This window comes from Saimiri boliviensis, chromosome 1, assembly GCF_048565385.1.
Source record: "Saimiri boliviensis isolate mSaiBol1 chromosome 1, mSaiBol1.pri, whole genome shotgun sequence".
Taxonomy (NCBI): domain Eukaryota; kingdom Metazoa; phylum Chordata; class Mammalia; order Primates; family Cebidae; genus Saimiri; species Saimiri boliviensis.
In genome coordinates, this window is record NC_133449.1 from 151,602,376 (window position 1) to 151,630,085 (window position 27,710).

The 27,710-nt window shown below is 51.9% G+C and overlaps 1 protein-coding gene and 1 pseudogene across 2 annotated transcripts; one reads left to right on the forward strand and one right to left on the reverse strand.

The window, feature by feature from the left end:
- Window positions 1–1,390: 1,390 nt before the first annotated feature.
- Window positions 1,391–4,188, reverse strand: PSMG3 (proteasome assembly chaperone 3). 2 transcript variants are annotated; one of them, XM_003943742.4, is made up of 3 exons: window positions 4,110–4,188; window positions 3,236–3,472; window positions 1,391–1,697 (listed from the first exon to the last, which is right to left on the reverse strand). In XM_003943742.4, exons 2-3 carry the CDS (start codon window positions 3,449–3,451, stop codon window positions 1,545–1,547), a joined length of 369 nt encoding a protein of 122 aa, XP_003943791.1. In that variant the 5' UTR covers window positions 3,452–3,472; window positions 4,110–4,188; the 3' UTR covers window positions 1,391–1,544. The 2 variants fall into 2 exon arrangements, with proteins under 2 accessions (XP_003943791.1, XP_010329911.1); XM_010331609.3 differs by lacking the exon at window positions 4,110–4,188 and adding an exon at window positions 3,748–4,103.
- Window positions 3,521–26,212, forward strand: LOC101036622 (uncharacterized; annotated as a pseudogene).
- Window positions 26,213–27,710: the final 1,498 nt, after the last annotated feature.

Here is a 27,710-nt window from a genome sequence, read left to right on the forward strand (position 1 = left end):
CATGGTGGCACGTGCCTGTAATCCCAGCTACTCAGGAGGCTGAGGCAGGAGAATTGCCTGAGCCCAGGAGGCGGAGGTTGCGGTGAGCCGAGATCGCGCCATTGCACTCCAGCCTGGGTAACAAGGGTGAAACTCCGTGTCAAAAAAAAAAAAAAAAAAAGAAAAAGAAAAAAAAAGGAAAGAAATAGGGCACATGCCTGTGACCCCAGCACTTTCGGAGTCTGAGGCAACAGGATCACTTGAGGCCAGGAGTTCCGAGACCAGCCTGCTCAACAGTGAGACCAGTCTCTACTGAAAAAAAAAAAAGAAAATATTTCTTTCTAATTCCACAAACACCCGATGCCCCTAAGGTGTTTCTTCACAGGTATCTAGGACAGGGAACCCCGATTCCCCGGAGGGCCATGCGGGCGCTCGCTCCGCCCCAGGGCCTTGCCTGGCTTCTGCTTCCAGGTCCCGTCACCCACCCCAACTCTCCAGCTGCCCATTTCTCACGAGACTTGCCAGTCGAGTGGTCCAAAGCTTCGACTTCTGGCTTCAGAAATTCCAACCTGGGCGTGATCAGCGAAGCTTCCCTCGAAGCAGCTGGAGGAAGAGCCCAGGCTGCCACTTGTCAGGGGCGTAAATGCATCCTGAAGCCAATTCCTGGCTCTAGGCTCTGCCAACGCTTGTGAGCACTGCTCCCCAAAAGACTAAGTCCTGTGGCCTCAGCACAGCAGGACCCCTGCCTCCCCCACAGGGAGGTCATGTTCAGCCACACCCCAGCTGCCTACCCCTGGCGACCCACCCCAGTGCCCCGCCCTGCCCTGCTTCGCTCCTCCCTCCTGATCTCTGCACAGGAGGCTCCTTTGACAGAAGCGTCCCTCCACCCTTGCCATTCAGGATTCAGAGGCCAGCATCTGTTCCCAGCTGCCGCACAGTAACGGGCACACACAGAAAGATAGAAACGTCCGCTGACAGCCACCAGCTTCCCAGCGGGCTCAGAGAAGTCAGGGCAGGAGGAGCAGGGTGAAAGCATGCACAGGCCCACGCCTGGGATCCACGCAGTGGCCGGGAACGACATCCCTCTGTGTTTTCACCCAACAAGTTTTCCTTCCCAGTGAAGAACATGAAACTGAACTCATGCTGTGCCACTGCGGGGTCTCGTCATTGTTAAGGAGGCCGGTGAAGTATTCTGGGATACATATTTGCTTTTAATAAAAAAGAAATTTTCTCCTAAAATTGATCCTGCACACGGGCAGCCATGAGCCAGGCCTGCTGACTCATTCCTCCAATTCTCAAACACGAGCAATGACTCAGGTCCCAGTGAGATCCATTCACAACTCCCTCGGGACACTCTCTATGCTCTGCCTCTCCCCCCATGCACAGATAATCTCAGTAACCAGAGTAAGAGTCTGCCTGAGACACAAATATTTTTCCTGGCTCCAAGGGCTAGTGCCAGACAAAGTTCCTCCCTCCACCAGGGAGGGAGGCAAGACTTGAGTCCCTGAGTGGGTGTCTGCGTCCCCACGTGTCCTGCTGAGCAGCGAGGGGCAGCTGCCTCCAGGTCACCACACCTGGCACACCCGGATCACCTCCCTCAGCGCCTTAACCCCCTCCATGCTTTTGTCCTTCATGGCCACGGCGAGGAGGACTGCTTTGTTTCCAGCTTCTTGGGACACAAACGCTACCAGGTTCTTTGCAAAGACATGGATGAGAGGCTGTGAAAGGAGGGAGAAGAAACCATTTCAACTGCAAGAAACCTGGTCTTTTCCTCAATGCTTTCATAAAGTATCCCTTAGGAACCCAGATGGGCCTCCCATACCACCATTAACCACCACCATGTTAAGTCCATGCCACAGTGACTCAGAGTTCAGGCAGTACTCAGAACACTCCAGTCAGGAACACACTGCTAAACACGCGTCATTCTGTTCATTCTCTCAGCGCCTTTGCAGCCCTGTCTCTTCTGGATGACTCCCATCTAAAAGAACCCAGGAAAGACAAGCCTGTGGAGGCAATGCTGCCGAATCTCACATGTGATCTTTGCAGAGCAGAGCAGGACACAGCCAGCCACCTGCTCACATAATGAATCATGGCAGGGGAGGCGGCCTGAATGACAAAATTGGTATCTCTGCTTGTCTGCTGAATAAAATGCCTGTGGGCTGGACGAAGCATCTGCCGAGGGCAAGCAGGGTGCCCTGAGACTCATGAGTGCCCGGAAAATGCTGTTGCTGTAAGGGGATTTGCCCGTATCCTTAACAACAAATCACAGCCAATGAAGGGCTTTTTCCTCCTCCCTGGGGGTCCCTTCCTGACTACTTTATTATTATTATTATTATTATTATTATTATTATTTTGAGATGGAGTTTTGCTTGTTACCCAGGCTGGAGTGCAATGGCGCGATCTTGGCGCACTGCCAGCTCCGCCTCCTGGGTTCAGGCAATTGTCCTGCCTCAGCCTCCTAAGTAGCTGGGACTACAGGTGCGCGCCACCATGCCCGGCTAATTTTTGTATTTTTAGTAGAGACGAGGTTTCACCACGTTGACCAGGATGGTCTTGATCTCTTGACCTTGTGATCCACCTGCCTCGGCCTCCCAAAGTGCTGGGATTATAGGCGTGAGCCACCACACCTGGCCTATTATTATTATTTTCAAAGACAGACTATTGCTCTGTCATCCAGGCTGGAATGCAGTGGCACAATCAAGGCTCACTACAGCCCCCACCTCCAGGGCTCAAGCGATTCTCCCACCTCAGCCTCCAAAGTAGCTGGGACCACAGGCACTCACCACTATGCCCAACTAATTTTTTTCTTTTCTTTTTCTTTTCTTTTTTTTGAGACAGAGTCTCGATCTGTTTCCCAGGCTGGGATGCAGTGGCATGATCTTGGCTCACTGCAACCTCTGCCTCTTGGGTTCAAGCGATTTTTGTGCCTTAGCCTCCCAAGTAGCTGAGATTACAGGCATGCGCCACTACACCCAGCTAATTTTTAGTAGAAATGAGATTTCATCATGTTGGCCAGGTTGGTTTAGAACTCCTCATTTCCAGTGATCCGCCCACCTCAGACTCCCAAAGTGTGAGCCACTGCGCCTGGCCTCTCTATTTTTTGTAGGCATTTGTTTTTCTGTAGAGACTTCTGTGTGCATTGTTGTGTTGCCCAGGCTGGTCTCAAACTCCTGTCCTCAAGCAATCTGCCCACCAAGGCCTCCAAAAGTGCTAGGGTTACAGGCGTGAGCCACGGTTCCCGGCCAATCCACTTTACCTCATCCTGCCCCAGAAGGACTTTTGTGGTGAGCACAGGCTTGCTGATATCGTTGGCCACGCTGCTGGGCTCCAGGGAGACCAGGGTACCCATCTTCCCGAACTGGGTCACCACCACCAGGATGTGACTGCTGAAGGCTGTGCACACAACCTGGGTGGGGACTCCACACACCATCTCCGTCTTCTGTTTCGATATCACCAACGGCTTATCTTCCATTGTGGGGCTCTTCAATGGCACCTTTGATTTAGGTTAAAAAGAAAGGAGAAAAAAAGAGTTAAACGGATTATGTACGGATATGAAGCACCGGGCACTGAAACAGAAATGGAAGGAGGTCCATTCAAAAGGAGGGGCAAGGCACGGTGGCTCATGCCTGTCATCCCAGCACTTTCGGAGGCCGGGGCGGGAGGACAGCTTGAGGCCAGGAGTTCGAGACCAGCCTGGCCAACATAGCAAGATCCCCATCTCTACTAAAAAAAAAATTACAAAAAAATTTAAAAATCGGCCCGGCGCACCTGTGGTCCCAGTTAATCAGGAGGCTGAGGCGGGAGGATCGCTTCAGCCCGGGAGGTTGAGGCTGCAGTGAGCCGTGATCACACCACTGCACTCCAATCTGGGCGACAGAGCGAGAATCTGTCACTAAAAAATAAAACCCAGGCTGGAGCGGGACTGCCCGTATAGACCGTGCCAGGGGTTTCCTGGGTTAGCGGATCGACTCGCATGTTCACACTGCCAGGCCGGGCAGTGGCTTCCTGCCCCTAGGCCCCGCCACCGCCGCCCTCGCCCTACAGCCGCGGGCCGGGGACCCCCACGACACGCGGGGCCAAACCAGCAGCGCTACCGCGGGATGCAACCGCCCGGGGAGACTCGCCAGTACCTGCTCCCACCAAGTAGGCGGCGCGCTCGGAAGTGGCTCTGCGTGAGCGACGCGGGCCCGCCCCCATCCGCAGGTTTCGTCCACCTTCCGGAAGTCAGGGCCGCGGCGCTTCCGGTCCCCGAGACGTGGGGCTCCCGGGCTCCTGAGCTGCTCGGGTTCCGCGCTGCCGGGAGGGCTCGGGGGCGCCTTAAAGCCGGACCCCATTCTTTTCAGGAAGGGGCGTTGCGACCGCCTCCGTCCCCGGGCATCAGCCCCTCAGCTGTAGACCTTCGGGGCCCTAGCTGGTGAGAGCTCCGTCCCCCACGTCTGTGTCCAGGACCCCCAGAAGCGTAGCAAGGGAACCCCCTGCGCTGGGAGCCCGGCCCTGCTCGACCTTCGGCTTTGGGCTGGAGGCATTTAGTCCCCACAGCGGACGCCTGTTTGTGTGCCAGGCATCGTTCTCAGCGCCTTATACCCGTAACTCGTTTGATTTCAGCCACCCGGGTCGGTAGAAGCGTTTCATCCACCGTTTTACAGACGCGTGCAGGTGCAGAGAGCTTGGCCACGCTTGGGCAGCTGGCGGGCTGCGGTGGGCTTCGAACACCGACCCTCAGCCACTGCTCCGTGACGCGAAGCCCCGGCAAAGGCCAAGGGGGGACCAGCCCCACCCTGAAGCAGGATGGGTTCTGGTTCCTCCAGGGACCCCCATACCCCCTACTGCTCAGCCTCAGTTTCTCCAAGCTGGAAGTTTTATTGGCAGAGTCGGGCATCTTTCGCAGTGGCTGAGAGTGATTGGAGCCCCCAGAGCCTTCCTTGCGGGGTCAGCACCCCTTCAGAACCCCACCCTCAGAGGCCTCTCTGTTGTTTCCTGACAGCCATGTCAAGGCGGTATTTTCTGTTATATTACTGGAAAGGGGTTCCGATCCAGACCCTATGAGGGGGTTCTTGGATCGCATGCAAGAAAGAATTCAGGACGAGTCCACAAAGTGAAAGCAAGTTTCTTAGAAAAGTAAAGGAATTGAGGTAGAATAATAGGGTCTGGAGACAGGGTACATAAGGCCAATGAACACTTCAGTTATGACAGGAAATATCCTCTCCAGTCCGGGCGCGGTGGCTCACGTCTGTAATCCCAGCACTTTGGGAGGCCGAGGCGGGTGGATCATGAGGTCAGGAGTTCGAGACCAGCCTGACCAACACGGTGAAACCCGGCCTTTACTAAAAATACAAAAATTAACTGGGCGTGGTGGCGTGCGCCTGTAATCCCAGCTATTCAGGAGGCTGAGGCAGGGGAATTACTTGAACTGGGGAGGCGGAGGTTGCAGTGAGCCAAGATTGCACCACTGCACTCCAGCCTGGGTGACAGAGTGAGACTGTCTCAAAAAAAAAAAAAAAAAAAAAAAAAAAAAACCTCTCCATAGGGTGTACACTGAGTAAATGATTCTGTAACTTTGCTTCCTCCTCTTCATTTACATAGGGGGGACACCAGGCAACCAGTGGAAACCCCTAGAGGGTATTTAAACCCCACAAATTCTGTATCAGGGCACTTGAGCCCCTATGCTTCTGCCGCTCCCACATTGCAGAGTGTACTTTCAGTTTCAAAAAAATCTCTGCTTTCGTTGCTTCCTTCTTTTCTTGTTCTGTGCTTTTTGTTTTCTGAGGCAGAGTCTTGTTCTGTCGCCCAGGCTGGAGTGCAGCGGCATGATCTCAGCTCACTGCAACTTCTGCCTCCCGGGTTCAAGCGATTCTCCTGCCTCAGCCTCCTAAGTAGCTGGGATTACAGATGTGCACCACCATGCCTGGCTAACTTTTGTATTTTTAGTAGAAACGGAGTTTTGCCATGTTGGCCAGTCTGGTCTTGAACTCCTGACATCAGGTGATCTGCCCACCTCAGCCTCCCAAAGATTACAGATGTAAGCCACCACACCTGGTTTCGCTCTTGTTGCCAAGGCTGGAGTACATTGGTGCAATCTCCTCTCACTGCAACCTCCACCTCCTGGGTTCAAGTGATTCTCCTGCTTCAGCCTCCATAGTAGCTGGACTTACAGACATGCACCACCACGCCTGGCTAATTTTGTATTATTAGGAGAGATGGGGTTTCCCCATGTTGGTCAGGCTGGTCTCGAACTCGCAACCTCAGGGGATCTGCCCGCCTTGGCCTCCCAGAGTGCTGGGATTACAGGCATGAGCCACCTTGTCCAGCCTACTTTGTGCGTTTTATCCATTTCTTTGTTCAAGACGTCAATAACGTGGACACCCTCCACCAGTAGTAGAATAAAAAATGACTGCTCCATAGGCAAAGTGGCCGCAAGGGCTGTGGGTTGCCCATTTTTGTGGTTATTTCTTGATTATATGCCAAACGAGGTGTGGATTATTTCTGCCTCCCCTTTTTAAACCCTTTAAGATTAACTTCCTGATGTTGCCCTGGCATTTGTAAACTGGCATGGTACTGGTGGGAGTGTAGCAGTGACAATGACCAGAGGTCATCTCCTCACCATCTTGGTTTTGGTGGGTTTTGGGCAGCTTCTTTACTGCAAACTGTTTTATCAGCAGACTGCTTATGACCTGTATCTTTTGCTGACCTCCTATCTCATGCTGTGACTTAGAATGCCTTAACCGTCTGGGAATGCAGCCCAGTAGGTCTCAGCCTCATTTAACCCAGCCCCTATTCAAGCTGGAGCTGCTGTGGCTCACACACCTCTGACATCTATGCCACTACAGCCCTTAGGAAGAGCTTGACTCCCTCTTCTCATGACTTGATGACTTCATATCCAATCCAGGTCAAGTCAGATGAAGCATGCTCCTCCAGTGATGATTTCTGGAGGCCTGAAATAAAAGGCATGCATACAGAACATGTTCAAAATAGACATAAATCAAGAGGAAATTCATTTTTGAGCATTCTTGCAGCCAGTACACAAAAGGAAGAATGATGAGTTTCGTGGTTCTACTACTCAAAAAGCCGGAAGTATCTCAATTTCCCAGGAAAGTCTTAAGTTGCTGCCGCTTCTAAATTTAAACACACTTCCACCCACACATACCCCACAAGCAAATTGCCAATGTATTGCTTTGCCATCTAAAATCTTCAAGAGGTTCACTCATTTTTATTCACCTGTGTGTGCATTCTCCCTCTCTATAGGCAAATAGACACAAAAAATCTGATCCTGTCCCCTATAAAAAAAAAAACCCTCTGAAATAAACTTATCACCTTTATAAAGGGATGTTGAAGAACAAGATGGATGCTGGGTTTTTGCTGTTGTTGTTTTTTGAGGCACAGTCTTGCTCTGTGACCCAGGCTGGAGTGCAGTGGTGCGATCTCGGCTTACTACAACCTCCACCTCCTGGGTTCAAGGGATTCTCCTGCCTCAGCCTTCTGAGTAGCTGAGATTACAGGTACCTGCCACCACACCCGGCTAATTTTTGTATTTTTAGTAGAGACGAGGTTTCACCATATTGGCCAGGCTGGTCTCAAACTCCTAACCTCAGGTGATCTGCCTGCCTCGGCCTCCCAAAGTGCTGGATTATAGGTGTGAGCCACTGTGCCCAGCCTGGATGTTGTTTTTGATGTCACTGTTAATTACATATGTGAGGGATTGTTGTTTTTGATGTCACTGTTAATTACATATGTTAGGGATTGTTTGGTCAATTTGGGTCTAGATCTAAAATAAAGACAGTAGGAAAAAAATGAGAGGTAGAAGGTTGTCCTAGGCTGAGGTGGTGGTCCAGGGACTTTCTGGCAGCCTAAATGGACAGAAGTTATATATCTAGAAGAATGGAGGAGGATCTCATTGCACATCATTGATGTTCTCCAGTACCAAAGGGTAAATGAAATCGAAAGAAAGACTCTCTCAAGTGCATTCACATAAAATGGGAATCTAATAGTAATGATGCCAATCATGGCACAGAGTTTGAGGAGTTATCTTAAAAATGAAAAAAAAAAAAAAAAAGGAAAGTATCTTAAATTTATCTTATATTCACTAAATTGTAGGTAAAAATGCCATTATGTGTTAATCTGTGAAACCAACAAAGGATTAGTCAAGTGCCGACTTGGTAGGGTTGTAATTTTTCTGACAAACTGTGTGATGGCTCCACACGTTCTCCTTGCCACAGTGTGTGATTGTCCCAGCTCCAGGATGAAGAGGATTGTTTTACAAAAACATGCAAGGGCGCCGTCAGTTTCCCCAGAAGGCTCTCTTCATCATTTGATATTCACGCCGTATCTTGTTGAAGGGGCATCCAGTGGTTAGCTATGGCGGTGGCCTCACTCTCAATTGCCTGCCGGTGTGGCTTTGCCAGAGCCTCCCATGCTGACCCATGGCATTGGTCTCCGTCTGAGCATCCCTGGCGTCCCATTCATGGGCTTTCTGAAACCTTACACCTCTTGAAACATAGACAGCTTGGCTTTGCAACTGACATGCTTTGTACATGCACAGCCTCACAACACACTCTCCAGGCTGCTCAGCAGGAAAGATTCCGGAGCTCCGCCAGGAGGGGTGTGTGAGTGGAGACCAGTGACGTAACAGGTTCTGTGTTCATGATGATTTCTGTTTTCCTCTGCAGCCCTGTAAGGACATGGACTCAGATAGTCTGGCCTTTAGACCCAGAAGACTTCCAGGTACAACAAATCTTAGATTGGGTAAAGCTTTAGGCATCAGAATCAACCTGCTCGGCTATTAATTTTGAGTAACTCTGTAATTTTGGGCAACTTGTCTCAGTTTCTCAGCTTAAAAATGAAGATGGAAAACGAAGGTGCCTGTCTTGTGGGATTGAGAGGCAGCCTAAAAAATAAAAATAAAAATAATAAAAATAAAAGAGGCCGGGAGTGGTGGCTCACGCCTGTAATCCAAGCACTTTGGAGGCCAAGGCGGGCGGATCACCTGAGGTCAGGAATTCAAGACCAGCCTGACCAACATGGTGAAACCCCGTCTTTAAAATAAATAAATAAGGCTGGGTGCGGTGGCTCACACCTGTAATCCTAGCACTTTGGGAGGCCGAGGCGGGTGGATCACGAGGTCCAGAGATCGAGACCATCCTGGTCAACATGGTGAAACCCCGTCTCTACTAAAAATCAAAAAATTAGCTGGGCATGGTGGCGCGTGCCTGTAATCCCAGCTACTCGGAGGCTGAGGCAGGAGAATTGCCAGAACCCAGGAGGCGGAGGTTGCGGTGAGCGGAGATTGCACCATTGCACTCCAGCCTGGGTAACAAGAGCGAAACTCCGTCTCAAATAAATAAATAAATAAATAAATAAATAAATAAATAAAAAAGAGAGAGGCAGCCCATACGCAGCAGTTCACGGGAACATCATACGTTCATTACTTTATTATTTATTTGGGAGACAGGGTCTCATTTCTGTCACCCAGGCTGGAGTGTGGTGGCATGATCATGGCTCCCTGCAGCCTCAGCCTCCCGGACTCAAGCAATCCCTTCCGCCTCAGCCTCCTGAGTAGCTGAGACTACAAGCACGCGCCACCATGCCCAGCTAATTTTTGTGTTTTTAGTAGATAGAGGTTTTGGCATATTACCCAGGCTTGGAATATCATAAATTTAGCTGTTAGGTTTATGATTACCCAGCTGTTCTCCCTGTCCTTGGATAAATAGACCTTGCTGCTCTACACCTGATGAGGAGCAGCTTGAGTGCAAATGGACCATATGGCCGGGACGTCCTGGGCCTTGCAGAGCTCGCTACAAGCTGCTGGAGTGGTGACCATCAGGCCCTACACAGGGCCCCCAGGGGCTGCCTGAATGGCTGCTTTTTTTTTTTTTTTTGAGACAGTCTTGCTTTGTCGCCCAGACTGGAGTGCAGTGATGCGATCTCAGCTCACTGCAACCTTCACCCTCGCAGGTTCAAGCAATTCTCCTGCCTTAGCCTTCTGAGTAGTTGGGATTACAGGCATGCATCACCATGTCTGGGTAATTTTTGTATTTTTAGTAGAGACAGAGTCTCGCCATGTTGGCCAGGCTGGTCTCGAACTCCCAGCCTCAAGCAATCCTCTCGCCTCAGCCTCCCAATGTGCTGGGAATAAGTGTGAACCACCACGCCAGGCAATATTCAGCCTCTGTACCATCACAGCCCACCTCGGTAGCCAGAACTGTGGCATTGAGGCTGTTTTGACAATTACCAGGCCCATCAAGGGGAATTCAGGACGTGTAGGTTGGCTTCATTGCTATGTGTAGTCTTTCTGCTCCTTGCAAAAGCCTAGGAGGGCAGAGAGCTCAAAACCACTGATCACAGTGGGTGTTATGAGTCTGTAATGATCAGTGGGTCCCCGTGACCCATGAAGGGAGGGAAGCTTTACTGAGCACCCCTTACATATCATGTCCTTCACCGGGCCCTTCTGCAGAGGTGATGTCATGCACTCTCCCCAACTATTCAGCAAGCAGGAATCAGTTTATCCAAAAGGAATAAAGCACTTGACATAGGCCAAAGCACAAATAAACCTCAACAACGTGACGCTCCGTGAAGGAAACCAGGCACAAATGGCCACACAGTGCATGGTTCATTTATAGGCAGTTTCCAGAACAGACAAATCCACAGGGTCAAGAAGCAGACTCAGGCCTGAGCACAGTGGCTCATGCCTGTAATCCCAGCATGTGGGAGGCCTAGGAGGGCAGATCACCTGGGGTCAGGAATTCAAGACTACCCTGGCCAACATGGTAAAACCCCGTATCTATAAAAATACAAAAATTAGCTAGGCATGGTGGCGGGTGCCTGTAATTCCAGCTACTACATCTCTACCGAACATAAACATAAAATTAATCGGCATTGTAATGTGCATCTGTGGCCTCAGCTAGTTGGGAGGCTGAAGTGGGAGGATCACTTGAGCCCAGAAAGTCAAGGCTGCTGTGAGCCATGATTGCACCATTGCACTCCAGTCTGGGTGACACAACTCGACCCTATCTCAAAAAACAAAAAGAAGCTGGACATTGACTCAGAGAAGCCGACACACACTGCCCCTGCAGAGGGGATGAGGCCAGGGCCTGGAGGGGGACTGTGGACTCTGGGCAGGCTTCACTGCTGGGCTATAGATTTTTGTTTTGTTTTGTTTTCTAGAAGGAGTTTTGCTATTGTTGCCCAGGCTGGAATGCAATGGCGAAATCTTGGCTAACCGCAACCTCCGCCCCCTGGGCTCAAGCAGTTCTCCTGTCTCAGCCTCCCGAGTAGCTGGGATTGCAGGCGCGTCCCACCATGCCCTGGTAATTTTTGTATTTTTAGTAGAGATGGCGTTTCACCGTGTTGGCCAGGCTGGTCTCCAACTCCTGACCTCAGGTGATCCACCGGCTTCAGCCTCCCAAAGTTTTGGGATTATACGTGTGAACCACTGCGCCTGGCCTCTTTTTCCTTTTTTCTTTTTAGACGGGGTGTTGCTCTATCGCCTAGGCTGGAATACAGTGACAAAATCATAGCTCACTGCATCCCCCACCTCCCAGGCTCAGGCAACCCTCCCACCTCAACCTCCTGGGTAGCAGAGACTACAGGTGCATGCCACCACACCTGGCTTATTTTTATTTTTGTAGAGATAAGGTCTTGCTATGTCACCCAGGCTGGCCTCAAACTCCTGGGCTCAAGTGATCCTTTTGCCTCAGCCTCCCAATGGGATTAAAGGCATGAGCCACAGCGGCTGGCCAAGATCTTCCTCTATGCTAGCAGACCTGAAGTTGAGGCCTGGGAGACTCCATGCCTCAGAGACTCCAGCTTTTACGCTGGCCTCATCACTGCCTTTGCTGTGCCCCCAGCTGGGTGTGAGAATCTTGTGGCCTTGCCGTGTGCCTGTAGGGTTGCCGTTGGCAGTGACCTGCACACTACAGTTGCAAAGGCACTTGGATAAATAGCAGCATAGACATAGAAATGATTCCAATTGGAGCATGCCACAAGACGCAGATTATCTTTAGTACCCAGTTATCTGGAAAAACATAATGAACCACTTATCTTTTCTAAACTTTGATAGTCCAAGTCGAAGGTGGGGCAGGGCAGGATTTCAGAAGCATCTGCTGCTACGGTTTTTGGAGAAAAAAAGATTAAAAGCAACCAATTGAAAATTACAGATATTTTATCACAAGAGCAAAACCCAGGGTTGTCTATGTAAAATTCATATTTTTTCCCAAAGGAAATTAATGAATACTATTTTTTAAAAATCCAGTTTATAAGGATCCAGGGAGAGATTCATCTAGAAAGGAAATAAAACCTCTTCTTGGGGAGCATTTAAAGATGGCTTGGAGCCAGGCATGGTGGCTCTTGGATGTAATCCCAGCACTTTGGGAGGCCAGGGTGGGAGGATCGCTTGAGCCCAGGAGTTGGAGACCAGTCTGGGCAATACAGCAAGATCCCATCTCTACAAAAAAATTTAAAAATTAGTTGAGTGGTGGCATACACCTATAGTTCCAGCTACTTGGGAGGCTGAGGCAGGAGGATTGCTTGAACCCAGAAGGTCAAGGCTGCAGTGAGCTATAATGGTGCCACTGCACTCCAGCCTGGATGACAGGGTGAGACCCTGTCTCAAAAAAAAAAAAAAAATTAAAACAAAGACCAGTGGCGTTTCTTGCTGGGCATAGTCTCAGTTTCGCCAGTGCTGTGATTGCTGTGTTGCCCAGGGATGCTCTGAGCTTTGCAGGTTTTTTTGTTTTTGTTTTTATTATGCAGTCTCTCTCTGTAGCGTAGGCTGGAGTGCCGTCATGCGATCTCAGCTCACTGCAACCTCTGCCTCCCAGGTTCAAGCAATTCTCCTGCCTCAGCCTCTGGAGTAGCTGGGATTACAGGCAGGCACCCTCCACTATGCTCCGCTAATTTTTGTATTTCTAGTAGAGATGGGGTTTCACCTTGTTGGCCAGGCTGGTCTTGAACTCCTGATCTCAGGTGATCCTCCTGCCTTGGCTTCCCAAAGTGCTGGGATTACAGGTGTGAGCCATGGAGCCCAGCCAGGCTTTGGAGTTTTATGTGAACTGGAGTGTTTCATTTAACACCACACAGTAAACAAAGAAAACCCACTGCTGCTGGGACCCCTTCCATCATGGCGCAGAATTGAGAGTTTAGCACGTCTCTTTGTTTTCTGCCCAACTTAGTCAAGTTGCAGTCTTACAATCTTTTCGTCCCTAGCTTGAGGCTTTCTGTCTTTGTTGCAAATATTGAAAACTGCCACCTCACCTCTTGCAGTATTTGCTTAGTTCTTTAAGAAATGAAACCTTAATCCATGTACAATTTCTAAAAGCCTTTATTTCAATATTTTAAGAAGTTATTTCCCCTGGCAAAGAAGCCGCCCAGTGGCTGGGTGAGGAGCCTGATGACAGAGCTCATTAGCCTGAGTGGAAGCTCATTCATTATTGCTGCGTTTCTGCGCTTCCAGGAGAGAACGGAGAGCCAGCATGCTGTGTGTCACGGTCTCTGGGTGAATGTTTGTGGAACTGATTGAATTAAACAAGGCGTGCAAAGCAAGTGGTTCATGAGGTGGTGTGGGGGTGTAGGGATGGGGAAAAACCCAGGAGGCAGGACACAGTCCAAGCCCTGCCTCGGCCCCACCTCTAACTTGCTGACGACCTTGGATGATTCCCTTCCGGTCTTGGGCCTGTTTTTTCATCTGTAAAATGGGAAGATTGGCAATGTGGCCTCCAGGTCTGTGCTTCTGTGATTGTTGTGTTTCCTGGGGGGTTCCTATCTGCTCCTAAGACTCTCGAACTGGGGTGGGCACAGGGACCAAGAAGGAAGGGTGGCCTAGTGGTCCTGCCTGTGGGAGGTAGAGACAGGCCTGGAGTCGATTTTGTACAAGCGGAGAGGGAGTGTGGAGGGGTAGGAAGGTGAGAAGAGCCTCACTTCCTGAAGGTCATGTCTGTGTCTGTGGGTGAGCGTAGAGGCCTGACTGAATGGCGGGCCGGAGCAGGCAGGCCAGACACAGCACGGGGACTTTCTGAACGCCGGAACTTTCCAAGACCTTCCATGCACGGCATGTGGGGAGAGCCCTGCCCCAGACGGACTGAGCCCTGGGCATGTGTGGCTTGCATCAGATATTCTGCATTTGGGAGGCTGCACTCAGACTGGGAAAGGCTTTTGCAAATCTAAATGGCTGTCATTCTGTAAGCAATGGTAGAACTGGTAACCACAGGGGATACTGCTAAAGGCAGCTCTGACATCTAACAGAAAACAAAATGCAAATTCAGACTGAAGACAAGGCTGGGCATGATGGCCCACGCCTGTAGACCTAGCTACTGGGTAGGCCGAGTTGGGAGGGTCACTTGAGGCCAGGAGTTTGAGGCCACCCTGGCTTCAAACTGGACCCCATTTCTACAAAAACTAAGTAAGTTACCTGGGCGTGGTGTGGTGCACCTGTAGTCCCAGCTACCTGGGAGGCCGAGGCAGGAGAATTGCTTGAGCCCAGGGGTTGGAGGCTGCAGTAAGCTATGATCATGCCACTGCCCTCCAGCCTGGGTGATAAGAAAGTACAGAAATAGGCCAAAGCGGGCAGATCATGAGGTCAGGAGTTCGAGACCATCTTGACTAACATGGTGAAACCCTGTCTTTACTAAAAATACAAAAAATTAACTGGGCGTGGTGGCACATGCCTGTGGTCCCAGCTACTCGGGAGGCTGAGGTAGGAAAATCACTTGAACCTGAGAGGCGGAAGTTGCAGTGAGCTGAGATCGTGCCACTGCATTCTAGCCTGGGCGACAGAAACTCCATCTAAAAAGAAAAAAAAGGGATAAAAGGGTGGCTATCCTGTAGGCAGAGCTGCCCTGGGTGCTGCTGACCAGCTAATTTTAGGGTTATTTCTTGATCATATGATATACAAGGGCTGGATTATTCATGAGATTTTTGGGAAAGAGGGGAGGAATTCCTAGAACTGAGGTTTCCTTCCCTTTTTAGACCATGTAGGGTAACTTTTGGACTTTGCCATGGCATTTGTAAGCTGTCACGGCACTGGTGGAAGTGTCTTTCACGAGCAGTGAGGATGACCAGAGGTCGCTTTCCCGCCATCTTGGATTTATTTGGTGGGTTTTGGCTGGCTTCTTAACTGCATTCTGTGTTATCACCGGGGTCTTTGTCACCTGTGTCTTCTGAAACCAGTCCTGCTGACCTCCTAACTGAGTCATGTGGTGTGTAGCCTTTCCTGATTGGCTTCTTCCACTTAGGATACTGGTTCAACCATGTTGTTGGCGACATTAGTAATTTATCTCTCTCTCTTTTCTTCTTTTTGCTGAGTAGTATTCCATTGTCTGGATGCACCACAATTTCTTTATCCATTCTCCTACTAAAGACATTTGGGTTGTATCCAGCTTGGACCACTGTGAATAAAGCTCCCACTGACCTGCATATACAGGTGTTTGTGAGAACATAAATGTTCACTTCTCTTGGGAAATACTTGAGAATGGGATTGCTAAGTAGCATGGCAGGTACTTGTTTAATTCTAAAAGCTTCCAAGCTGCTCTCCAACATGTGTGCACCACTGTGCATTCCCTCCATCATTGCAATCACATCTCAGTTGCTCTCTATTCCTGCCGAACAGACATCCATCCATCCACCCGATCACCCATCCATCCATCCATCCACTCATCCACTAATCCACCCACCCATTCATCCATCTATCCACCCACCTATCTATCTGCTCATCCACCCATGCACTCACCCATTCATCTGCTCATCCATCCATCCACCCACCCATTCACCCACCCACCCATTCATTTGCTCATCCATCCATCTACCCACCCATTCATCCATCCATCCACCCACCCATTCATGCATTCACTCATCCACCCATTCATCCATTCACCCACCCATGTATTCACACGCCCATCCATCCACCCACCCATGAATTCACTCATCCATCCATCCATGCATTCACTCATCTATCCATCCACCCACCCATTCCATTCACTCATCCATCCACGCACCCAATCATGCATTCACTCATCCACTCATTCATCTATTCACCCACCCATGCATTCACTCACCCATCCATCCACCCACTCATAAATTCACTCATCCATCCATCTACCCACCCATTCTTCCATTCATCCATCCATCCAACCACCCATCTATCCACTCATTCATCCACCCACCCATCCGTTCATCTATTCATCCACCAACCCATTCATCTGCTCACTCATCCATTCGCTTATCTATCCATCTGTTCATCCATTCATACATTCACTCATCCACTCATTCATCCACCCACCCACCCATGAATTCATTCATCCATCCATCCATCCATCCATGCATTCACCCTTCCATCCATCTACCCACCCATCTACCCACTCATCCACCCATCCAACCACCCATCCATCCACTCATCCACCCACCCATCCATCCATCCACTCATTCATCCATCCACCCACCCATCCATCTGCTGATCCATCCATCCATAAGAAAAATGTTTGCTTGGTCATTCACTCGATGAGCATTTTCTGCTGGAAGCTGGTCCAAGGACCCCTCACTACCTCCATAAGATGGACAATAAGCCAAGGGCTGCAGGTCAAGTCAGAGCCAGGAAAAGCAGAAATGACCCTACTGCCAACAAGTGGAACAGGAAATCATTTCAAAGGGATTTGAAAGGAAGGAGAAAATGCTCCCCTAGGAAGACAGCTGTGAAAAAGAATGAGAGGGGCCCATAAGTAAAGACAGCTCCTGGAAATACAGGACCTCCCGCCTGGTTGAGAAGGCCCGCAGTGATGCGGTGTCACCAAGCTCGACTGGGGTGGTGGGGCAGAATTAGGTGGGACGGGACTTGTGCTTCCATGTCCACACATATTCTCTATGAATTTTTTTATAGTTGATGTTTTTTTGTTTTGTTTTTTGTTTTTTGTTTTCAACAGAGTCTTGCTCTGTTGCCCCGTCTGGAGTGCAGTGGCACGAGCTCTGCTCACTGCAGCCTCGACCTCTCAGGCTCAAGAAATCTTCCCACTTCAGACTCCCAAAGTGTTGAGATTATAGGTGTGAGCCACTGCACCCAGCTATAGCTAACATTTTACTTTTGCAACCACAAAAGAAATCAAAAGAGAAAAGAAGGAAAAATACTTGCAGCAGGTGTAGCCAGGGAGGCTGGCATGGCACAGAAGCACCCACGAGCCCCAGGTGCATGAGTCGTGGGAGGGAATTTGAGCCGGGCCTGGCGGGGATGAGGGTGGTAAGGATGAGCACCTGGACTGCCTCCAGCCACTGGGAAGCCGGGTTGGGAGTGCATGTTGCCAGAAAGCACCTCTAGGGGGCAGCAGAGGCCACAGAACCCGGCGCTGGGACTGGGCTGGGGCTGGGTCTAGGGTGGGTGGAGGGACGGAGGTGTCTTATTCTCACTCCCTGCTTGGGGGAGAGAGGTCCTCCTCCTCCTCTTCTGAGAGATTCTGCATGTTCCTGGGAGGCTGGGAGCCAGTGCATCCCTCTCTCTGTCTCTCTGTCTCTGTCCCTGTCTCTCTGTCTGTGTCCCTCGCTGTCTGTCTCTGTCTCTCTGTTGCTGTCTCTCTTGGTCTCTGTCTCTCTCAGTCTGTCTGTTTCTCTTTGTCTGTCTGACTGTCTCTGTCTGTCTGTTTCTGTCTTGGTCTTTCTCTTCTCTTTCTCTACCTGCCTCTCTGTCTGTGTGCCACTTTTTGTCTCTGTCTCTCTCCTCTCTTTTCTGTCTGTGCCTGTCTCTTTCTGTCTCCCATGGTCTGGCTCTGTCTTCTGTCTGTCAGTCTGTCTGTCTGTCTCTGCACCTCTGTCTGTGTCTGTCTGTCTTTTGGTCTATCTCTGTCTTTCTCGCTTTCATTTCTGTCTCTCTTCGTCTGTCTGTTACTCTTTCTCAGCCTGTCTGTCTGTCTGTCTGTGTCTGTGTCTGTGTCTCTTTTTCTTGATCTGTCTGTCTGACTATCTCTGTCTCTTTCTCAGCCTGTCTGTCTGTCTGCCTGTCTGTCTGTCTGTCTGTGTCTCTCTCTCTGTCTCTTTCTGTCTGTCTACCTGTCTCCTTCTGTCTCTCATGGTCTGACTGTCTCTGTCTTCTGTCTCTTTGTCTATCTGTGTCTCTCTCGTTTCTGTCTCTCTTGGTCTATCTCTTTCTCCGCCATTCCTGCCTGTCTGTGTGTCTTTCTCTCATGGTCTGTCTCTATCTGTTTCTCTGTCTGTCTGTCTGCCTGTTTCTTTCCGTCTCCCTTGGTCTGTCCGTCTGTCTCTATTTCTGTCTCTGTCTCTGTCTCTGTCTCTCTCTCTCTCTCTCTCTCTCTCTGTCTATCTTCTGTTATCTGGGTCCCTCTCTCCCCATCCAGTCACCTGATGACAAAGCACTTTGTCTTTGGAAGGTGTTGGCATCTGTAATTGACGTCACAGGCACCTGCTGAGCCTGACCCCGTGCTGGCTCTGCAGAGGTAGCCAGGAGACAGTCCCAGCCCGAAGTCCTTTGGGGAGACGGCAGGGCACACACAGGTAGAGGGTTATAAATCAGACAAGGGCATGAATTCCAGAATTGGACCTGGGGAGAGAAACGCTGGAATAGACTGTCAAGGCCGTAACAGAAGCACAGAGCATGTGTGTGCTGGTGCCGGGTCCTCTGCACTTGCTGTTATTGGGCCTCAGCCTCAGCTCTGACCTTCCTGGTAGCCCTAGAGAAAAGGGGAACAAGATCAGGAAGCCAGGTTCCTGACTCACTGTCCTGGGCAAGGAACCTACTGGCTGCTCAGCAAAAGCTATGCACTCTGAGCTGCTCACAGCCCTGCAGCTCTCTCCAGGGCTTCCCAGCGTCAGGGCAGTGTGTGGGCACTCTGGCATATATGTGACAGGCTCACTCTCTTCCCCTGGAACGTAGCTGCAAAGGACAGGGCCATAGGATGGGGGTGGCCCAGGGATCCTGCCTTCCCTAGGGCCGGGTCTAGGGAGCTAAGAACAGGGCTCCTGGCTGAGCTTGTGTTTTGTTTTCTTAGATTTTTAACTTAAAATAAGCACTGAGTGTGGGGGCTCATGCCTGGAATCTCAGCACTTTGGGAGGCCATGGTGGGCAGATTGTTTGAGCCTAGGCGATCAAGACCAGCCTGGGCAGCATAGCAAGACCCTGTCTCTACAACAACAACAACAAAAAAATTAGCCTGGTGTAGTGGCATGCCCCAGTAGTCCCAGCTACTCGGGAGGCTGAGGCATGCGAATCGCTTGGGCCTGGGAGGTGGAGGCTTCAGTCAGCCATTATCATAGCAGTGCACTCCAGCCTGGGTGACAGAGCCAGACTCTATCTCTTGAAAAAATAAAAATAAAAAAGGAGGTATATTTTGCATACAGCAAAATGTACCCCTTTGGTGTTTTGTTCTATGAGTTTTGACAAATGCTGACCATCTTACAGATATGATCATGATCGAGACCAGCCTGGCCAACATGGTGAAGCCCTGTCTCTACTAAAAATACAAAACGTAGTTGGGTGTGGTGGCAGGTGCCTGTAATCCCAGCTACTTGGGAGGCTGAGGCAGGAGAATCGCTTGAACCTGGGAAGTGGAGGTTGCAGTGAGCCAAGATTGCATCATTGCACTCCAGCCTGGGCAACAGAGCGAGACTTCATCTCAAAAAAAAAAAAAAAAAAAAAAAAAAAGACCTAAACCAACACCCTCCTTCCCAGATTCCCTCACCAGCTTTTGCTGGCAGCCCTGCGCCCACTAAGCCCTGACCCACTCCCTGCCCTGTCTCTAGAATGTCGTCCACGTGAGATTGTACATCAAGTCCCAGCTGGGCTTTGATGAGGGTGAGCTGTACACGTGTGTTATGAGCACATATGTGTAAGCATGTGCAGATGTGAGCACGAAAACCTGTGCATGCATGGAGGCTTGTGTGTTCATGGAGGGGCTGTGGGACCTGAGGACTCGCCACTGTGTGGCTGGGACCAGCTCTGTCCCTCTCTCTCCGGCCCCTCTGTGCCCACCTGGTCACTGTGTTCACCTACCCATGCTGTCTCAGCACCTCCCTCAGTCTCCCTGCTTCTGCCTCCGTTCCTGAGCGAAGCCTACCCCGTTGTCCATCTTCCTGACTGTCTCTCTTGGTCCATAGCCAAACTCTTTTTATCTTAGTTTTTCTTAAAGACAGATTCTCTGTCTCCCAGGCTGGGGTGCAGTGGCACGATCTCGGCTCACTGCAACCTCCGCTTCCAGATTTAAGCGATTCTCTTGCCTCAGTCAGCCTCTTGAGTAGCTGGGATTACAGGCGTGCACCACCACGCCTGGCTAATTTTTGTATTTTTAGTAGAGACAGCATTTTGCTATGTTCGAGACTAGGCTGTTCTTGAACTCCTGACCTCAAGTGACCTGCCTGCCTCAGCTTCTCAAAGTGCTGGATTATAGGCATGAGCCACCACACCTGTCCTATTTTAATTTTTGATTGTAGTAAAATGTACATCCCAGAAAATCACCATGATAACCACATTCCAACGCAGAGGCCGGTGGCATTAAACACAGTCATGTTGTTGTGTGCCCCTCAGCACCTGTTTCCAGAACTCTTTCATGTCCTGTGAAACTCTCACTCTCCATCTCCCCCACCCTGCACCCCCTGGCACCCACCGTTCTGTTTTCTGCCTCTGCAGGTTCGAGTGCTGTAGGGACCCCATGTGTGTGGAAGCATACGGTACTGGCCCTTCCATGACTGGCTGATTTCACGGAACCGGACGCCATCGAGGTCCATCCACGCTGCGGCAGGTGTCAGACGTCCCTTCCTCTGTTTGGCTGAACAGTTTCTGGATGTATGGATGGAGCCTGTCGGGGGACACGTGGGCAGCTCTCATCTCTCGGCTCCTGTGAGTACTGCCTCTGGGAATGTGGGTGGGCACCTGCCTCTCTCAGCTCCTGCTTTCAATCCTTTTGGGTGGGGGCCGGGCATGGTGGCTCACGCCTGTAATCCCAGCACATTGGGAGGCCAAGGGGGTGAGGATCACTTGAGGCCAGGAGTTTGAGACTAGCCTGGCCAACATGGCGAAACCCTGTCTCTACTAAAAATACAAAAAAAAAAAAAAAAATTAGCCGGGCATGGTGGCGGGCGCCTGTCATCCCAGCTACTGGGAGGGAGAGGCAGGAGGCACTCTTGAACCCGGGAGGCAGTGAGACGATATCACACCATTGCACTCCAGCTGGGGAGACAGAGTGAGGCTCTGTCTCAAAAACAAGAAGTTAATCCTTTTTTTTTTTTTTTTCAGGTGGAGTCTCTCTTGTTGCCCAGGCTGGAGTGCAATGGCGCGATCTTGGCTCACTGCAACCTCCGCCTCCTGGGTTCAAGTGATTCTCCTGCCTCAGCCTCCCGAGTAGCTAATTTTTTTTGTTTTTGCATTTTTAGTAGAGACAGAGCATTCCCAGCTACTGGATGCTGGGACCCACCAGTGGGCAAGAGGGCCGTGTGCACCTCTTCCAGCTGTGGCGTTCACACCCGAACCTCCCCTCCTGGAAGAGACGCTCACTGCGTAAACACGAAGGTGCAGTGTTGGAGTGACCCCAGTGCACAGCCCAGGGGGAGGAAGCACAGCGGCTGATAGGGTTTGCTTTTCTGCTCCTCCTCGGGTTCCGTTCTACCCCTGGAAGGACCTCCGAGGTGCTCCCTGGCTGGCTCGAGGCCCCACTCAAGCCTCCTCCTTCAGGAAGGCTTCCCAGCTCTGGGCTTCTGCAACCACCTGGGCCTTTATCACCTGGGGCCTGGGACATCTCCCATTCTGAACTGCTGTGTTTTGGTTTTACTGTTCTCTGGCTTTCGGTCCCAGCCGGATGGTGCCTTGTGTTCAGGGACAAGGCGGGGAGCATCCATGCACCCCACAGCACCCAGGCTGGGGTCTGTGCTGGCGAAGCCTGGATGATTTGGGGTTGTGCTGCTCTCGTGCCGCTGACTCACCGTATCTGCTGGTGGCCATCGCACCTTCTGCATGCCCCCACCGCAGGGATGAGCTCCCTTGGGAGTTAATGGCTTATGGAATCTCTGCTCTCCCATTCCCATCCTATTCACCTAATAGTGAACCCCAAAACAAGGGCACAGGCTGCCCCCTAGTACCAACTCTGGGCGCCGCTGGCATGACTTCTCTGAAGACCCACAGAGGAGGGCTGGGTGCCATGGCTCACGCCTGTAATCCCAGCACTTTGGTAGGTGAAGGCAGGCAGATCACCTGAGGTCAGGAGATGGAGACCATCTTGGCCAACACGGTGAAACCCCGTCTCTATTAAAAATACAAAAAATATTAGCTGGGCATGGTGGTGTGCACCTGTAGTCCCAGCTACTTGGGAAGCTGAGGCAGGATTATCGCTTGAACCTGGGAGGTAGTGGAGGCTGCAGTGAGCTGAGATTGTGCCACTACACTCCAGCCTGGTGACAGTGAAACTCCATCTCAAACAAACAAACAAACAAACAAACAAAAAAAAACCAACAAAAAAACCCACAGAGCAACACCTGGAAATTCAGCTGTGGCACTGGGACCCGAATCTCCCCCAGAGTGGCGCCCGCTCCATGGTGTCTGCATGGCTCCTCCTATAAGCACAGCTGCCACGACCTCCCTCCCGACTCAGAGCTCCAGAGTTCCACTGTGGATGGCACAACCACGCAAATCAGACCTGCTAGGAAGCCCTCCCCGGCCACCAGCTCCTGGGCTGACACATGCAACAGGGTTTTTGAACTCCGTGAGGTTAAGGTTCCCTTTGAGGCTCCTGGGCTACAAGCAAATCCCTTAGGGGAGAAGTCCACGGCCTCCTGTACCCCTGCTTTGGGAAGCCACACCTCACTTGGCTCTAGAACTTTCGGGGAGCACTGTCTTCTGAGTCCTCTCTCTCTGTGTAAGTTCTAGGGCCATGTCTCAGTGGATCCGCTGCAGCCTGCGTAGACAGCTCTCGTGTTTCCAGCTGGGTCGCTCGGTTGGGAGCAGCCCTCAGGCGTGTGGCCTCTCCAGGCTGCCTGAGTGCTCCACCCCGGAGCAGGAAGAAGACCGCATGCTCTGGGCAGTGGTTCCTCAGGCATGGTGAGGTCTCTGCTTCCCTTCGGGGCCCACCATCCCTGGCTGCGGCATCCCAGCTGAGTGCAGGCCCTTTTGCCAGGAAAGGCCGGCAGCCCTAGAGGGCAGAGAAACCCTCCTGAGTGGTCTCTGTTCTTCTGTTCTTTTTTTTTTTTTGATATGCAGTCCTGCTCCGTCACCCAGGCTGGAGTGCAGTGGTACAATCTTGGCTCGCTGCAACCTCCGCCTCCCGGGGTGAAGCGATTCTCCTGCCTCAGCCTCCTGAGTAGCTGGGATTACAGGTGCGTACCACCACGCCTGGCTAATTTTTGTATTTTTAGTAGAGATGGGGTTTCACCATGTTGGTCAGGCTGGTCCTGAACTCCTGACCTTGTGATCCACCCACCTCAGCCTCCCAAAGTGTTGGGATTACAGGCGTGAGCCACCGTGCCTGGCAGTCTTTGTTCTTCTGAAAGTCATGTTGACCCATGTATCTCCGGCAGCTGGCGGAGTCGTGATTTGATCTGTCATTATGGTCTTGCATCACTGCGGTCTCCCACTCAGGGGACGTCTCTGCCCAACCACAGGGAGCTTCCAGCCCCTACCCTCTGCATGGGCTGGGGGAGAGCCTGGGGTCAGGGTGGGAGAAGCATGACTCTGAGATCAGACCTTACAAAGCAGGTTCCTCCTGGGGGTCAGCCCAGGTCTAAATGCAGCTGGGCGTGAAGGGGGTGCCATCAGGTGTCAAGGGACGAGCCAGGAGGACCAGACCTCCAGCCCGGCACCCGCTGTCTCTTGGAAATCAGCTTTGGCTGTGCCTCTGGGGACACCGTCTGCCATGGCTCTTCCTCTGCACAGGCGGGTGGTCTCCCTCCTCCACCACTACTCCCTTGGCCTCACCCTCTCTGCCACACGTCTGACTTCTCCCTGCCACTCCCTGGCGGGGGGGCTGTGGCCCCCAGAAAGGCTGTACTCTGGGAGCAGTGTGGCCTAAAACCAGAGAAAAGAACGCCGGGGGATTTGGCTTAAACTCGTTAAACCCAGTGAACCCTCCCGCCGAATGATCCCAGTCTGCGCTGGGTCTTTTAATCTCGTTCGGGCCGCAGGGTAATTTGTTTAGCTGTGCTGATCAGCTGAAGGTTAATTCAATTGGACTTGGGTTATTTATTTGTGCCCGGATTTGCTAAGTGTCATTGGAGGTACATGAGGTCTTTATTATGGTGGCGAGATGGCTTCATTAGGGTGAGGGCCCCTGCCACTTCTGCCGGAGCCGCCCCCTCCTGCCTGCTCCAGGCTGAGGGAGTACTTGGCAGCCTTGTGAGGCTGGAGCCCTGGGAGGCGGGGTGCAGTGGCTCATGTTCCCGGATGCAGGGGGATGCCTGAGCACTGTGCTGAGTCCAGCCTCGCTGGCCTCTGGCGCTGACACCGGGCGGTTCCCTCTGTCACATGACCCATCCTAACCCAGGCTGAACTACCTGCTTCCTGGGACCCGTCCCCTCTCTCAAGGGGACCTAAAGGTGTTTCCTCCTCCCCACCTCAGTGTTCCCATCCACACATTGGGAACGATACCCTGCCCTCCTGCAGCCTCCTAGGCTGCGCTTTGTAGCTGGGTGGGTGAGCTCCAGCCCCCACCCTGCCTGGTGACTGGTGCAGAAGGACACGGAGGTCGAAGAGTGGGCAGCTGGGTTGGCCAGGTGGGCAGAGCTCCTGTGAGGAGCTGGCACCCTTCTCGGGCAGCTGCAGATGATGGATTGCATGTTGACGCCCCCTGGGATGCGTGTGACTTGGCAGCCTGCCCCTTCCTGCCTTGGGATCAGAGGCCCTGGTGGCTGTCCCTTTCCGGGTCCCATGTCCTCCTATCCTCTGGTGGCATCTGGAGCGGGGAGGCTTGCCCCTGTGCCCCTGTCCTCAGCTACCTGCCCGTCCCTGTCCACCCTGGCCGTCAATGGGCAGAATGGGCTGCGGAGACTCAGGAGTCCTGGGGTGGCACAGAGGTCCCAGGCTGGAGGCCGCAGCAACCAAAGACTGTGGGAGACAAGGGAGGGATGGCAAGTGTCCCAAGGAGTAGCCCAGGTACCCCGGAGGCTGCCGAGAGGGCTGGGAGTGCAGCGGCGAGGGGCACAGGGAAGGCATGGATTCTTTCGCAATCTGTGGTGTAGGAGCCCAGACAGGGCAAGGCAAGGAGGGGTCCAGGAGCAAAGATGCCACCGACATTCTGCCTTCCTGTTGGGCTTCTCCTAGCCCGTCCAGGAGAGAAACCATCTTGCAAGTCCAGAGTAGCGGCATCCCCCGGGACCATGTCTCCCAAGCAAACACAGTTTTCTAGGAGCCTGAGTGGCCTTGGCCATCTAGATCAATCCCTTTGCAGAACAGTGGAGGACTCTGAAGCCCAGAGAGGGAAGTGATGCCTCCTGGGTCACACAGCCCGTCAGGGGCTGGGCAGGGACGGATGGCGAGAAAAGGCGCAGTGGGAGAGGAGAGCCCTGGTGGTGACTCCTCAGCCCAAGCCCTGCATCTACCCAAATCCACACCTCACAGCCACCCACAGGGAGGACACCATTGCCCCTTTTCTTCTTTCCTCCCTCCTTCCCTCCTTCCCTCCCTCCCTCCCTACTTCCTTCCTTCCCTCCCTCCCTCCCTCCCTCTCTCCTTCCTTTCTCACTTCCTTCTGTCACCGAGGCTGGAGTGCAATGGCACAGTCTCAGCTCACTGCAACCTCTGCCTCCTGGATTCAAGTGATTCTCTGGCCTCAGCCTCCCAAGTAGCTGGGACTACAGGCGTGTGCCACCATGCCTGGATAATTTTTTGTATTTTCAGTAGAGATAGGGTTTCACCATGTTGGCCAGGCTTGAACTCCTGACCTCATGATCTGCCTAGCTCAGCCTCCCAAAGTGCTGGGGTTATAGGTGTGAGCCACTGTGCCGGCCCATTGCCCCTTTTCAAGGGTGAGGAAATGGAGGCTCAGAGAGGTTAATCGACTTCTCCCAGGCCACACTGCTGCTCCTTTGTGGATCTACGGTTCGAGGTGCCCCTGCGCTGTCCCCTCCTGAGCCACCTGCTCCTACCCTCCTACCCCAAGCCTTGGCCCTCCCAGTGAAAGCAGGGTAGTGGCCTTCAGAAGCCTTGGGGCTAGTCAATCCCAGCTGTCTTGGATTGGGCTTCCCAGAAGCAGATTCTGAAGGAAGGAGGGAGAATGCATGCTTTCTTTGGGAGGTGATCTTAGGAATTGCAAGGGACAGTGAGGGAGCATATTAGTGAGGCTCTCTGGAGAAACAGAACCAATGCACAGAGATTTAGGGGGAGGACTTTGGTCCCCGTGACTCTTGGGGCTGAGAAGTCCCACCATCTGTGTTGCAAGCTGTAAACCCAGGGAAGCCTGAGGTGTGATTGAAACTCAGCTCAAATCCAAAGGCCTGAGAACCAGGGCAGCTGATGGCGGACATCCAGTCCCAGGGCAAGAGAGGATGAGATGTCCCAGGTCCAGTGGCTAGGCAGGAAATGAGGGGTGAGTCCTCCTCCCTCTGCCGTCTGTTCTGTTCAGCCCCTTGAGGGACTGGAAGATGCCTAGCCACTTGGGGAGGGCAGGCCACCTTCCTGGGTCCACAATTCAAATGCTAATCTAATTCAGAAACACTTTCACAGACACAATATATAATCTAGGCACCCCACAGTGCACTTACGTGACACATAAAATCAACCATCCCAGGTAGTGAGGTAGGGGAGGGAAGATGTTTCAAAACGGAAGTATCTCCATGCCTGCCACTGCTGTGGGCAGCTGCTGTAGCACACACCTCAAAGTCATCCCTAAGGGAGAGGGAGCTGGGGTATTTATACTCCAGTTCTATTGGGCATTGGCTGAATGTCCACACTCCTGGATCACAGCCACTCATCCTCATGATGTCCCATGGTCCTCATTTTATAAATGGAAAAACTGGGATCCTGAGAGTCTTGATGGGGTCAGAGCCAAGAGCCTCCATGCCAGGAAGCCCTCCCTGTTTTTTTCCAGCTGTATCAGCACCCCTCCCCACCCTGAAGCTGCTGCCCTGCCCTGTGTCTCCACCATCGATGCTCCAATGACCTTGTGGTGATAACTGCCTGGTGACTTGATGTGCCCCCACTGGGTTGTGAGCTTCACAGGGGTAGGGCATGTTTCTGATGCACCTGAAGGTCCCGAGCTCCCAGTGAGCTCTGGGTACATGGGGAGCATCAGTCACATCCTGGGTCAGTACCTCAGCTGTGCCTCACATGACATCCTTGTTATCTGCACTGCAAAACAAATCATCCCTATGATTTGCTTTTTTGGCTCATTGCGGATCATGACTTAGTAGGTCAAGAGTTTGGAAGTGGCTCAGCTGGGCAGTTCTTCTGCTCCTTGTGGCTGCCAGATGGTCCCGTGCTAGTGGGAATTCTGGTCTAGAGGGTCCATGATGGCTTTACTCACATGCCTGGCATCTTGGCAGGGACAGCTGGAAGGTAAGATTCAGCTAGGACTGTCCGCAGAGCTCCTCCCTGTGGCCTTTCCAGGATGGTGGTTTCAGGGTAGCTGGACTTCTTGCATGACAGCTCAGAGCTTCCAGAGACTGTCCCAAGAGACAGGAGGTGGAAGCTGCCAGTCTCTCAGGCTAGGACCAGAAACCAGCACTGCTGCACCTACAACCTTTTGGTAGTGATGAAATAAACATAACATTTAATCATTTTAATCCTTTGTAAGTGGCATTAAATACATTTATAATGTTTAAAACCATTGCCAGTG

Bases quoted from the DNA above. Each gene is read 5' to 3' on its own strand.
- PSMG3 (XM_003943742.4), bottom strand. From the start codon at position 3,451: ATGGAAGATAAGCCGTTGGTGATATCGAAACAGAAGACGGAGATGGTG. The intron at 1,698-3,235 runs GTAAAGTGGATT...CTCCTTTCACAG, and splicing joins TCCTTCTGGGGCAGGATGAG to CCTCTCATCCATGTCTTTGC.